General features: G+C 65.2%; 1 protein-coding gene across 1 annotated transcript in view; it reads left to right on the forward strand.

The window, feature by feature from the left end:
- Window positions 1–3,645: 3,645 nt before the first annotated feature.
- SHF (Src homology 2 domain containing F) overlaps window positions 3,646–12,901 on the forward strand; it is a 36,023-nt gene continuing 26,767 nt past the window's right edge. The window contains exon 1 of the mRNA XM_075897458.2: window positions 3,646–4,114. Within this exon, the coding sequence (XP_075753573.2) occupies window positions 3,734–4,114 (381 nt within the window). The 5' untranslated portion in view covers window positions 3,646–3,733. The remainder of the gene's footprint in view (window positions 4,115–12,901) is intronic.

The raw sequence follows: 12,901 nt of genomic DNA on the forward strand, positions 1-12,901 counted from the left end.
CCCCCCGTGCCACCGCAGCTCCAGTTCTAGTTTTTAGCATGCTAGCTTTGTCAGAGCCAGTGAGGTACGAATCCTCGAGCTGGTCCTGACACCAGCTGCAGTGTAGATGTGCCTCAGTTTCCCCCTGGGGATCCTGGTTTTCCCTCTCCAGAGAAGTGGGGTGCTCTGTCTGTGCAGAATACCCAGGAATAGCTTGGCTCAGTCCAGCTCCCCTGCTGCGACACTAAGCGGGCAAGGGACCTTATGAAACTCAAAGGCTGGATTCTAGTTCCCCAGGAAGAGGTGTTACACTAGTGGGGGCATAGCAGCATTTCACTCCAATTGTCTGTCTTTCTGCCCTGCTACTCCAGCCCTGGGCACCCATCCATCCAGCTCGGCCAGTGCTCTTCAGTCCAGACCCACCCCCCTCTGCTACTCCAGCCCTGGGCTAACCCCCAGCTCTGTCAGTGGCCCCCATTCTCCCCACAGCTCCACTGCTGCCCTAAAATGCTGCTGACGCCCTGCAGTTCTCCTCATCTGTTGGTTCAGTCCTGGGTCTCCCGTGGGAAGGAGCCACGTGCCAGTGGTGGCAAACAATGGCATTTGTGCACGGCGCAGGGACACGGAGCAGAAGGATGCCATCAAACCGATTTCCGACTGCGTCTGAAGAAGCACTTCCAGGCAGCTCTCCAGAGAGGCACGCCCAAGGGAGGGCTGCTGCAAACCGGAGCCTCTGCAGAGCCCCACTGCAAGCCTGTGCGTCTTGGCACATTGCCACAGACCCCATTTCAAAGCAATTAGCTATCATGCACACGCCTGAGGGTGCATGCCCTGGGCTTCTTGCATGCTGGAACTGAAGGAGAGACAGGGCCGCTGAATTTCAGATTCTGCGATGCCCCAGGGCAGTCAACAGGCTGCAGATGTGGGCAACCCCCTCTCTGCAGGTGACTGATGCACAGCGAGCCTTCTCTCTGGTGTACTCTGATATGCAGGTCAATTATTTTGCGGCTGCCCCCACGTTTTCAAAGTGCTGCAGGTGTGTGCAGTGCGGAGGCGGCCTGGGTGAGTCTGTTCCGGGTTGTGGGTGAAGCGTGTTCAGCAGCAAACTACTCGTTTGCTATGTTGCCGTCCCCACCATTAGGCTTCAGAATGAACGCCCAGCAAGGTGAACAGGGCAGAGCTTGCTGAGCCGTGGTCACAGGTGGCTGTGGCAGACCCAAGTAGGAGTTGCGCTGTTGGCACGTGGAAGGGCTTCTGCGTGATTCAGAAGCTACATTCTTGGTCCCTCACTCACCAGAGTGTTGGGCAAGTCAGGCGTTTTCCTAGGGATTAGGGAACAGCGTCATGTCTTGTCTGAGTCACCAGCCCTGCCGGCTTCCCAGGGCAAAAGGAGTAACAGTGACCACCTCTGGGGCAGGGGACAGAGAGGAGTGGGCCAGCCAGACCCAAGACCCATAGATGTCAGCTCACTGCCAGCTGCCCTGCATGGGGCATACCACAGGAGTGGTGTTGGGAGCAGAGGGTGCATTTCTAACACTGTGGGTGACTGCACCCCCTACCGCTGTCCATGGCCTTCCTTGGCCCTGGGGAGCCAGTAACGCTTGTACAGGATCAAGCACTGTTCAGATGGAGGTGCTTTGGGTTGAGAGGAGATGGGGAGAGGGCACCATCATGCCTGGTGTAGATAGATTCAGGCCAGGGGCACACAGAGGGTTCAGAGCTTGTGGGGAACACAAGAAGCTGGGTGTGGGAGGCCGCAAGGACGGGGCACTGCAGGTACGTGGACATGGGAGGGTTAGAGGTCAGAGGTGGTAGTGTGGGAGAGGGGGTTGTATAGATAGAGGGCTAGGTGACAAAAATTTGGGAGACAGTGTGACTGGGGACAGGAGAATGCACGGGGATGCAGGGACAGTGTGGGGGCGCAGGGGTGCTGCAGGGCATGCAGGAAGATACCAGGGTGTGGGGAGCACAGACGGGTGTAAGGGTACAGGGAAACCTGTGGGGTGAGCAGGGGGTGTGAAGGCAGAAGGCCCTGGAGGGCACAGGGAGCTGGGGGCACGCAGGGGGTGTGAAGGCAGACGGCCCTGGGGGGTGAAGGGAGCGGGGGAGGGCGCGCAGGGGGTGTGAAGGCAGGAGGCCCAAGGGGCGCAGGGAGCGGGGGGCTGCGAGCGCGCAGAAGGCAGCGGGGGGGCGCGCAGGGGGTGTGAAGGCAGGAGGCTCGGGGGCGCAGGGCTGCGAGCGCGCAGGGAGCGGGGGGCGCAGGGGGTGTGAAGGCAGGAGGCCCAAGGGGCGCAGGGAGCGGGGGGCTGCGAGCGCGCAGAAGGCAGCGGGGGGGGGGCGCGCAGGGGGTGTGAAGGCAGGAGGCCCAAGGGGCGCAGGGAGCGGGGGGGCGCAGCGCAGGGAGCGGGGGGGGGCGCAGGGGGTGTGAAGGCAGGAGGCCCGGGGGGCAGGGCTGCAGGGAGCAGGGGGCGCAGCGCAGGGAGCGGGGGGGGGGGGCGCAGGGGGTGTGAAGGCAGGAGGCCCGGGGGGGGGGCGCAGGGGGTGTGAAGGCAGGAGGCCGGGGGGGGGGCGCAGGGGGTGTGAAGGCAGGAGGCCCGGGGGGGGGCGCAGGGGGTGTGAAGGCAGGAGGCCCGGGGGGGGGCGCAGGGGGTGTGAAGGCAGGAGGCCCGGGGGGGGCGCAGGGGGTGTGAAGGCAGGAGGCCCGGGGGGGGCGCAGGGGGTGTGAAGGCAGGAGGCCCGGGGGGAGGTGCAGGGGGTGTGAAGGCAGGAGGCCCGGGGGGGGGGGGCGCAGGGGGTGTGAAGGCAGGAGGCCGGGGGGGGGCAGGGAGCGTGAAGGCAGGAGGGGGGGGGGGGGCAGGAGAGCGGGGGGGGGGCGCAGGGGGTGTGAAGGCAGGAGGCCCGGGGGGGGGTGCAGGGGGTGTGAAGGCAGGAGGCCGGGGGGGGGGCAGGGAGCGGGGGGGGGCGCAGGGGGTGTGAAGGCAGGAGGCCCGGGGGGAGGTGCAGGGGGTGTGAAGGCAGGAGGCCCGGGGGGGCAGGGAGCGGGGGGGGGGTGCAGGGGGTGTGAAGGCAGGAGGCCCGGGGGGGGGCAGGGAGCGGGGGGGGGTGCAGGGGGTGTGAAGGCAGGAGGCCCGGGGGGGGCAGGGAGCGGGGGGGGGGGCGCAGGGGGTGTGAAGGCAGGAGGCCCGGGGGGAGGTGCAGGGGGTGTGAAGGCAGGAGGCCGGGGGGGGGGCAGGGAGGGGGGGGGTGCAGGGGGTGTGAAGGCAGGAGGCCCGGGGGGGGGCAGGGAGCGGGGGGGGGCGCAGGGGGTGTGAAGGCAGGAGGCCCGGGGGGGGCGCAGGGGGTGTGAAGGCAGGAGGCCCGGGGGGCGCTGGGAGCGGGGCGCAGCGCAGGCAGCGGGGGGGGGGGGCCGCAGGGGGTGTGAAGGCAGGAGGCCCGGGGGGGGGCAGGGAGCGGGGGGGGGGGTGCAGGGGGTGTGAAGGCAGGAGGCCCGGGGGGGGGCAGGGAGCGGGGGGGGGGGGGGTGCAGGGGGTGTGAAGGCAGGAGGCCCGGGGGGCGCTGGGAGCGGGGCGCAGCGCAGGGAGTGCCGCGCGGCGCGGGGTGCCAGGGCGCAGCGCAGGTCGGTGCAGCAGGCGCCGCGGCTCCGGCAGGTGGCACTGGCCGCCTCCCCTTGGCCGCCTCACCCGCTCCCCCTCCCCGGCCGGCGCCGGGCTCCGGGCGCCGCCGCCGCCTCGGCGCTCTCAGTCCGCCCGTCCCGATGCTGCTGAGCGGAGCCGCGGGCGGCTCGGAGCGCGCCGGGCCCGGGCCCGGGGGGGCCCCGCAGTGCGTGGGCAGCATGGCCCGCTGGCTCCGGGAGCACCTGAGCTTCCGCAGCGCCAAGCCCGCGCCGCCCGCGCCGCCCAAGCCCGACTACCGGGCGGGCCTGCCCCAGCCGCCCCCGCCGCCGGGGGGCGCCCCCGCCGCGGCCCAGCCCGACATCCTGGCCGCCTACAAGCTGCAGCGGGAGCGGGACTTCGAGGACCCCTACACGGGGGCCGGCCCGGGGGGCGCCGCGCCAGACGCCCGCTACGGCTCGCCCAAGCACCGGCTCATCAAGGTGGACGCGGCGGAGAAGCCCGAGGAGCCCGCCCCGGAGCAGGTGAGAGCCCCGCTGGCTCGGAGCCCCCGGCCGGCCACCCCCGGGACCCGGCCCGAGCGCTGCGCGGAGGGGGCCGGGGGCCCGGGCCAGGCCACGTGTTGCGCGCTCTCCCCGCGCTGCTCCTGCTCAGCCGCTGCCGGGTCCCGCCACTAACTTGGCCGCTTCGCGCTGGGCTGGCCGGGCGAGCCGCTCCGCTGGCTGTGCCAGGGAGCCGGGGCTGGCCGGGCAGGGGCCGGGCTCCAGAGCTCACCCCTGGGCACCTCAGCCGCGCAGGCTGCTTGGTGCCCAGGCCGGAGCGGGTCCGGCGCAGAGGGACTTGGCCGGCGAGCGGGGCAGAGGGGCCAGTGGGCTCGGCTTGACTCCAGGAGCGAGCGGGAGGTGGCTCGGGGAAGGGATTGCAACAGCCCCTGCTTCTCGGCTTCACTCCGGAGTCACTGCCCGGCCGCGCCGCTGCAGTTTCTGGTTTGGCGTGGGCCATGTAGGCCTGCCCGGGAACGACGTGCTGCTGCCAGAGCTGCCTGTGCCAGCTGCGGGCTGCTGAGCTGTGCTGGCTCCCGCACATCGGTCTCACCCTCCGCCCCTGGGTGCCCTGCCTGGGGGAGGAAAAGGTGGCGGAGGGGCGCGACGTTGTCTCTTCGGGCTGCTGTTTGCCCTGGCCCAGCGGCTTCCCCTGGCAGAGTGGGTTTCCTTTTGGCAAGCTCAGAGCTGCCTTTCCGGGGCGGGCCCAGCGCTGCTCCCATTGTTTGAGCTCTCCTTCGGAGCGGCACTGGTGCCCAGATAGCTCCCAGCACAATGTGCCCTGACTGTCCTGCCTTCCACCCATTGTCCTGGCAGCAAGCACCTGCCTGTGACATGTCAACAGCAGCTCCCTGTGTGATGCGGAGGCGGCCCCGGCAGCCGCCACCCCCCCTGTGCCTGACACAGGTGGATTCCCTGGAAGGGCAAGCGCCCTGGGTGAAGTAGCATCGCTCTGCGCCTGTGGCCCCCAGCAGACGACGCTCTGATTTTGCACGGGCTGATCCCTCTTCCCCCCTCGCTGTATTGCCCGTGGGTTGCCAGCAGTGTGCTCAGGGACCAGATGTCCCGATTTTCTAGGGACAATCCTGCTACTTGGGGCTTTTTCTTATCTGAGTGCCTCTTACCCCTGCCCTCTGTCCTCATTTTCACACTTGGTACCTGGGCACCCTACATCAGCCCGCATCACTCAGTTGGCAATATCCTTCGCAGCGAGCCACTTTGCTTCGCCTTCAATCCGTGCTCGGTAGCACAAACGCTCCCCCGTCGTCTGTGCCGTGCCCCGGGTGACTGGTGCGGCAGGGTGGTGTTGGAGCCTCATCAGGCGGGCGCGCGGGTGCTCTGTGCAGGCGGGATGTCAGGCGCATAGTGACGGACGGGCTTATCACAGGTGGGGAGTTTGCCTGCTGTTATGCCGTGTGGCATTCGTGCCGGTTCCTCAGGGATTGGGGTGAGGCAGGATGTTGTCAGTATCCTGCCCTCTTCACTGCCTCCTTCCATGCGCCTCCCCAGCAGTGTGTTGCCCCCCCACCAGGAGGCAGCTGAGGGCAGCCTCATCTATCTCTGATCTCGCAGGCACTGCCCGGACACAGGGGGACGAGGCTTCCAGCATTTTCACCTTGCTCTGTGCCGTGGGGCTCAGCAGGAGCCCTGAGCGGAGCCATCTCCGGGTGCCACCGCAAATAACGTGGCCGGGACCTGGGGAAGGGGCGTGAGGCTGGGGAGGAGAACCTCAAACCCTGTGTAGGGAAGCTGGGACAGCTATGCCAGGGAAGGGAGCCCCCCGCAGTTGGAACGGAATCCAATCTGCACGGCTTCGCCGGAGACAGCTTTTGTCAAATGCACTTGCTGTCTCCCCTTGACAAGATGACAAGTCTGGTTGATGGAGGTAACTGTGTTGATGTAATCATGTGCCTGGATTTCACGCGGCATGCCATTTGGATTCAACAAGCACGCCGCAAAATCCAGAGGGTGTATTTTAAATGGGCTAAAAGTGGCTAATTGATAGATCTCTCTAATTGGTTGTTAACGAACAATCAACAATGAGTGGTTGTTTCTTACGGGGCCCTGCAGGGATCTGTTCTTGGCCCTGGGCTGTTCGGTTTCGCTATCAGTGATCACTGCTGGGGAAGTGTGCAGATCCCAAGATTGGTTGGATAGTAAATGACAAAGGGGACCCGTCCCTGTGACAGAGCCACCAGGACTGCTTAGTAAAGAAGGGTACAGCCACATAGCATGCATTATAATCCAGCCAAATGTAAACTCCTGCTTCTAGGACCAAGGAAGGCAGGCTAGGGGACTGTATCCTGGAAAGCGGTGACCCTGGAAAGGACTTCGGGGTCATTGTAGATAGAACAAGGCCGCCCCCTGTGAATCTGTGGGAAGGAGGTGGATTTGTTAGCGGAATGCTGAGACGAGATCATCTCTGTATATGGCACTAGCAGGTCTGGTTCTGGGGGCTCCACATCACGGACAGAGTTGAAAAATTGGAGCGTGTTCGGCACAGAATTAGCTGCCTTCCAGCATGAGACCAGCGCGCATTCTGTCTTGTCGAGGAGCAGGGTGATTAGTGCGTGGTCTGTAAGCACCTGGGCGGGGAGGAGACTTTTGCTAGCAAAGGGCTCTTTAATCTGGCAGCGCAAGGCCGGGAGCTGAAGCTAGGCGATATCAAACTGTAAACAGTGCAGATTTGCAGTGGTGAGTGTGATGACGCAGCGTGGGCAGGACTGGATCCCATGACGGCATGGCTGCCGCGTTGCCCAGACGGCCAGGATCACCAGTTGTGTGCCTGAATCGGAGCTTTCTTTTCAGGGAGCTGGCCCTTGGTACTCCTGGCTGGGCATGTAACCTACGTGCTGTGTATTGAGTAGCATCTGCCTGACTTTGCAGAGAGCCTGGCACAATTGCTCCGAGGCAGGGAGCCGCCTCTTGAGAGTTGAAGATGGGGAGTGAATTGTCAACATCGTTAACTGTTTCTGCTACCATAACCATCACTGAAACAGTCAGCAAATTGCTGCGCTGTGTGTGCGTGCGCTATGTGTGCATGCGCGTGCACACACGCTGGGAGTGGGGAGATGCAGGGTGAGAGGCATTTGATTTAATATCTGAGTAATGCAGGAAAGGTGCTCTGCTGATTGCATTTTTCCCTTTCCTATTTAATTAACACCTGACACTTTGATTTAAATGAACCAGGTTCCCTGGCCTGGCGCCCCAGCAAGCTGCAAAACGCAGGGTCCCCCCGCTGAGAGCGTGAGCGGGGAGCGAGCTGAGTCCCCGGCAATACACCAGGCGAAACCCATCTGCCTCTGCGTTCTGCGTGGAGGAACCCGGCCACCAGCTGGAAGGGGAAACGTCTCCCGGCCGGGTGGATGGAAAGGAAACCCCGTCCTTCCCAGGCTGGGGTGCTGACTAGGCAGCAGCAGCGGCGAGCGCCATTCCTGTGGAAAGCCCCACTTTTCCCCCTGCTCTGAGGCTGAGGTGACTTAGGAAGTTTGTGTGGCAGGCTGGGGGCTGTTCTAATTGGGGCTGTTCTGGCCAACGGGGTCCTGAAATGCAGCCCCCCCCCACACACACACCTGTTTTTTAAATCACAGCTGCCAGTGCTGCTTTCTTGGGCCCCCTGGCCAGGGCGGGACTCTTGGGGACCGTTGCATATCGCGCCAGAAGCCCCCCGAGAGAATCTCGGAGTCCCAAGTGCTGCTGGAGAGGGGTTCTCGGTGCGACTTCTGGGCCCATCGCACCTGGGGGCAGGGACAGGAGGAAACTGGGGCTGCCCGTTACCAACGCAGGGAGACAGTCCCTGGGCTTCGGAGAGGGGGGAGCGGCACAGTTTAGTGATGTTTCCCCCCACAGCATCCGTGCCGCTGTTGGATCGCAGCACCCCTACGGCTCCTTGCTGCTGAGCCCGGTCCGCAGCCTGTGGCCAGTGCTGAGGAGAGCCGGGAGATTGCTTTGTGTCTTTGGGAGGAAGGGGCCTGCCTGGATCCCAGCCTCCGGAGCAGTGTTACCAGCTACAGGAACCCCCCGAAAGGTCACTCCCTTGCTCGGCTTGTCCAGGCCGGCAGCTTCTCACACAGCCCTGGGCTCTGACCCCCGGCTCAGTGGGTTAGACACGGGCAGATCAGGGGTGTGGGATATGGGGAGCCAGCGGGAACCGGGGCCTTGGTATGGAGCCATGTGCAGCGTCTTGGCCTCTCCCTGGACTGCTGGGGCTCTGCCCTCCGTTCAGCTGGCGGGCTCAGGTTGGGGAGGCTGTAGTCCTGGGTGGGCAGGATCCGTCTTGGACCTGATGTGCTGAAGGCTCTGGGCTTGCTGTTTCTGGAGGGTGTTTGGCCCCTGTTCCCGTAGCACTGGCTGCTCACTGCCTTTATGTGTTTACCTGGGGAGGCCTAGAGGCCCCACTTCCCACGTGGGAACTGAGCCCCCCCGAGCGGCTAAGTGACCTGCCCGAGGTCATGAACGGCGTCTGTGGCAGAGCTGTGAACCGAACCCGGGGCTCTGGTGTCCCATGTCAGTGCACTGATCCCTGGGCCATCCTCCTTGCCTGGGGTGGGATCGATGTTTGGGTCTTGCCCCAGGAGTTGGGTTCAGGGACGGGAGCAGGCTGAGAGGAGCGGCTCCGGAAGATGGAGTCAGATCAGCTGGCCTGCGGGCGCAGGTGAGGGGGGTGAGGCCAGCGTGGTGCTAAGGATCACGCCTGGCGTTTGCCTGGCGAGCTGCTTTGGGGTCATGTGGCCTCGCTCAGGGCTGGTTTCACGTCTTACGGAGCGAGCCGCTTGCTAACGACTGTCACAGGCCTGCTCGGCGGGGGGTGCGAGGAGGCGTCTGGGCTGCGTGTGGGGCTGCAGAGCTCCAGGGGCAGCCCGTGCAGATGGCGCATCGTGGGCAGGCTGGGGAGAGCCCGTTGGCAGCCCCTGCCCTGCCTGAATGGGGCTCCCTGTGCCACCCCCAGGACCACGAGCAGGATGGGCCGAGAGAGGAGGGAGAGCAGAACATCCCAGGAGCTCCATGTGTCACTAGCTCTGAGTCACGCTGTGTGTCACTAGTGACGGCCGCGTGTGCATCACCAACAGCCATGCCCACCACCCTGGGGCTCCGGCAGGGCGTAATGTGTCGCGAAAGGCGCCAGGGTCACACCATTCTTCTGCATTCATAACGGACGCAGCAAGGTGCCCGGGCACAGCCCATGCACAAGTGAAACACAATGGGAGGGAGCTGGCAGAGTCACTGGTCGGGGTGCGCATGGGGCCAGGCGTTGTCTGGGCAGGACAGGGCTGCCCCCCTCCCACGCCAGGCGTGATCAACGTTGGGCTGGAAGGTGTCTGGAGAGGCTACTTGGGTCCTCAGGCGTCTGCCTCCCATGGTGGGGCCAGAGCACCGGCCTGGCAGCCTCTCTGTGCCCGGCGCACGCTTTTCTGGGGAACACGGTCGCTCGCCCACTCTGCCTGGCTGGGAGCAGGGTGCAGCTTCCTGCCCTGCCTCACCTCCCTGCAGGAAGCAGAATTCCCGGGAGGACGCTGGGCTCCTGTGGGAGCAGCCGGGCCTTGGAGGCGTGGGGCGGGCTGTCAGGCTGCTTCCTCTCTGCCGCGCGGCGCGGGCCCTCGCCCTTCCCATGTGGCCCACACACTGGCTGGGTGTAGGGCCCTGGCCCACGGAGTTGCACTTAGAGAGAGATCTGCCCTAGAGCCATAGCTGGGAGCCAGCTGGCTTTTAGCTCGTGCGCTAAGCTCCAGAGGTCCTAGGTTCAGTTCCGCCTCTCGGTGTCACAGTCCCCGTGCAGTGGGGTAGGGGCTGGCCCCGCTCCAGTAACGGGGGGAGGTTTCTCTTAGAACCCCCCTGCTCCCAGCCCTGGGGTGCTTGCTGAGGTGCTGACAGCAGCGTGGCCCTGGCGCGGGCTCTCTGCACTGCGCTGTCTGGGGCGGAGGTGGTGTTATGGGGCTAGCAGGGGGGTCTGGCCCCGGGGCACGATGCCACCGGGAGAGGCCGGCCCCTGAGAGAAGGGTTCTGGGAGTGGTGCTTTAGAGGGGCCGGTTTCTCCTGCTTGTCGCTAGCCCAGCCCAAGGCGGATCTCAAAGCACGCTGCAGCCGTTCCTGCCATCCCTCCGTGGCCCAGGGGAGGAAACTGAGGCACAAATGGGGAAATGCTGCGCCCAGTCACGCGGTGAGTCACTGGCAGAAGTGGGGTTGGTGCCCAGCCGTCCTGACGCCTCCTCCCAGCACTGGGCTGGCCTGTTTTTCTTGAGGGCTGGTAGCTCTGAGGGAGACAGCTGCCTCGGAGACCCCCCTGAGCACTGGGTCGCCTGCCCTCAGAGAGCGAGGCCTTCCCGGGCCTGTCTCCCCACGAGACCTATTTCTGAGGGGGCAGCTCCCTGGAGGCAGGGCGAGGGGGGCAGCTCCCCGGAGGCAGGGCGGAGGGGCAGCTCCCCAAGGCAGGGCAGGGGAGCGACCTTGCAGACCAGGGGCTGGCAGTTCTCACACTGGGCCGTGCGCCGAGCAGGCGTAGCCAACGCCCTGGCGCCTGCAGAAGCCCTGGCGGCTGCACTGGGGCTCTGGTGCTGCTCTGCCGTGGGCCTGGGAGTGCAGCACACGGGCCCCTCTGCCCTTGCTTGGGAGCTGATCCTATTGCTCCCCTGCCCGGCCTGGGGCTTTTGGCTGGTCACCTCTCTGAGTGCAGCCCCTCACAGAGGGGCCCTGGAGCCATGCTGAGAGGGAGGGGGGCGAGGGCCTCAGCGCTCGTCATGTGCCGGGTGCCAGAGGTGGGCAGCCGGGGCGAGTCCCAGCTGTGCAGGGCCCCGGGCAGCTGGGTGTTGGCTCTGGGTGTGCAGGGTGACCACAGAGCGCTAGGTGGGACCTGCCATGGGATGACCGTGACCCAGTGATAGGGACCTGCCAGGCCAGCGCCCCCATTCTACCTTTCTCTGGAGCGCTGCGGCCGGCCAGCCTCTCCGGACAGTTTCCTTGTACCCATGTGACTCCGTCGGCTAATAGCCAAGCACCACCTGTGACCGGCTCGTGGCATTTGGACGTGGGGCAGGCAGTGCTGCCTTGCCACCTCCTGCCCTCGAAGCCCTGTTGGGTGGAGCAGCCGGTCTCCGGCCTCCTTCCCCGGAGTGTTCTCAGCCCCCAAAGCGAAAGTGCCTGCTGCCCCCTGCCCGGAGCGGGCGTTCCCAGCATGCTGCACCGCGCAGGCAGGACCAGCGGCTGCTTCAGGGAGGCTGCTGCTGGAGACACTCCTCGGAGCGACAGCCGCTGGGGCTCAGCGGCTTCTCTTCTGCCTGGCCAGGGCAGGTCCCCTGCGGGCGCAGGCCAATCGTGACAAGGGTCACCCCCAAGTGGCGGCGAAGCTTCGGAAGAGCCGAGGGCGCTCTGGCTGGTTCCCCGGTGATCCAACACCTGGGGATGTGCTCCGGGGTGAGTACTGTACGCTAACCCTCTGCTTGCCCACCTCGCTGTCCATGCCAAGGAAGGCTGGGCTGGGGGGGAGGCGCTGCCGGGAGCGGGCATAGACCTCTGGAGAGAGCCGGCAGTTAGGAAATGCGCAGTTCAGATTCCACAAGCAACCTCACCTCTGCCGGTAGGAATCGACGCCCCCTCTTGAGACAGCGGCAGGCCCGGGCACCCTCTGCAGCCAGTGCACGCTGGAGAGAGCCCTGGCGCTCTGGTGTATTCCCTCTGCCGGCCAGGCCTTTGCACAAGCCACACGTTCACAATTAACCAGAGCCTGTTAGTTAAGACGAGTGTTTGCATCGGTTTGTGTGTTGGGTGGTGTGCACGACCCGTGAGTGTGTGTTTGTGTTGTGCATGTGTGTGTGCACATTTGGGTGCTAGAGTATAGATGCCCCTTGGCATTTGGGTTGGATTGTGCACGTCCTGCACCAGTGAACGTGTGTCACGAATCCCTCGGTGCCGGTCCCCTTGTCTTACAGCCCTGGCTAGGGAGGCCTGATCTCCAGTTCTAGCTGTAGCAGCTCCGATGGGTCCTAGTTCAACTCCCAGGTATTGATCACGAGCGCACAAAGCGGCCTGCTGTGTGTGTGCGTGGGAGGTGACGGGGTGTGCGCAGGCCTGGTGTATGTGTGCGGTGGTGTGAGGCTGTGCTTTTGTGTCGGGGGCGTGTGTGTGCGTGAGGCACATTCAGTGTTCAGGCATGTCTGGCTTGGGCTGTTCTTGCGCCCCGAGAACAGCAGGCCGAGGCTCACAGGGCTGGGGGCACGGTGCCGCAGGTTTATACACCAGAGCACAGGCAGGGGGTGTCCTTTCCACAGTGCCCCACTGACCTAGGAGCCCAGTTACAGATCCTGTGGGGCCGGCGGCTCGTCTGCATGTGGGACTGGCCTGGAAGAGCTTTGAACGCCCCCCGCTTAATCCCAATAAACGCTCCACTGTCGGCAAGCCTGAGACCCAAGCGGGCTCTGTGGAGAGCAGGGGGCACCTTCTCAGTCCTGTCTACATGGGGGGGAGAGTCCTGTGTGCCCCCAGAGCCTGGTTCTCTCCCCACTTGGCCGGGCCCGAAGGGATCCCGCCTGCCGCGGGCAACTTGGAGCAGCGGCCGTGTCCCCGCCTGGGGATGACTGCCCTGGCACGGCTGCCGACTGCTCTCCTGAGGCCCGCTCTGTCCCTGAGCCCATGTGTCCCGCCCGGCCTGAGCAGCTCCCCGAGTAGCGGCAGGGCTGGGCTCGGCGGAGGAGCGTGGGGCGGTTTTGGAAGAGCTGGGCGATTGCATCCGAGCCCCACGTGGAGCTGAGCCGAACCCTGCCTCTTGCCAGTGACAGG

This window comes from Pelodiscus sinensis, chromosome 14 (genome assembly GCF_052426305.1).
Source record: "Pelodiscus sinensis isolate ZL-2025 chromosome 14, ASM5242630v1, whole genome shotgun sequence".
Taxonomy (NCBI): Eukaryota; Metazoa; Chordata; order Testudines; family Trionychidae; genus Pelodiscus; species Pelodiscus sinensis.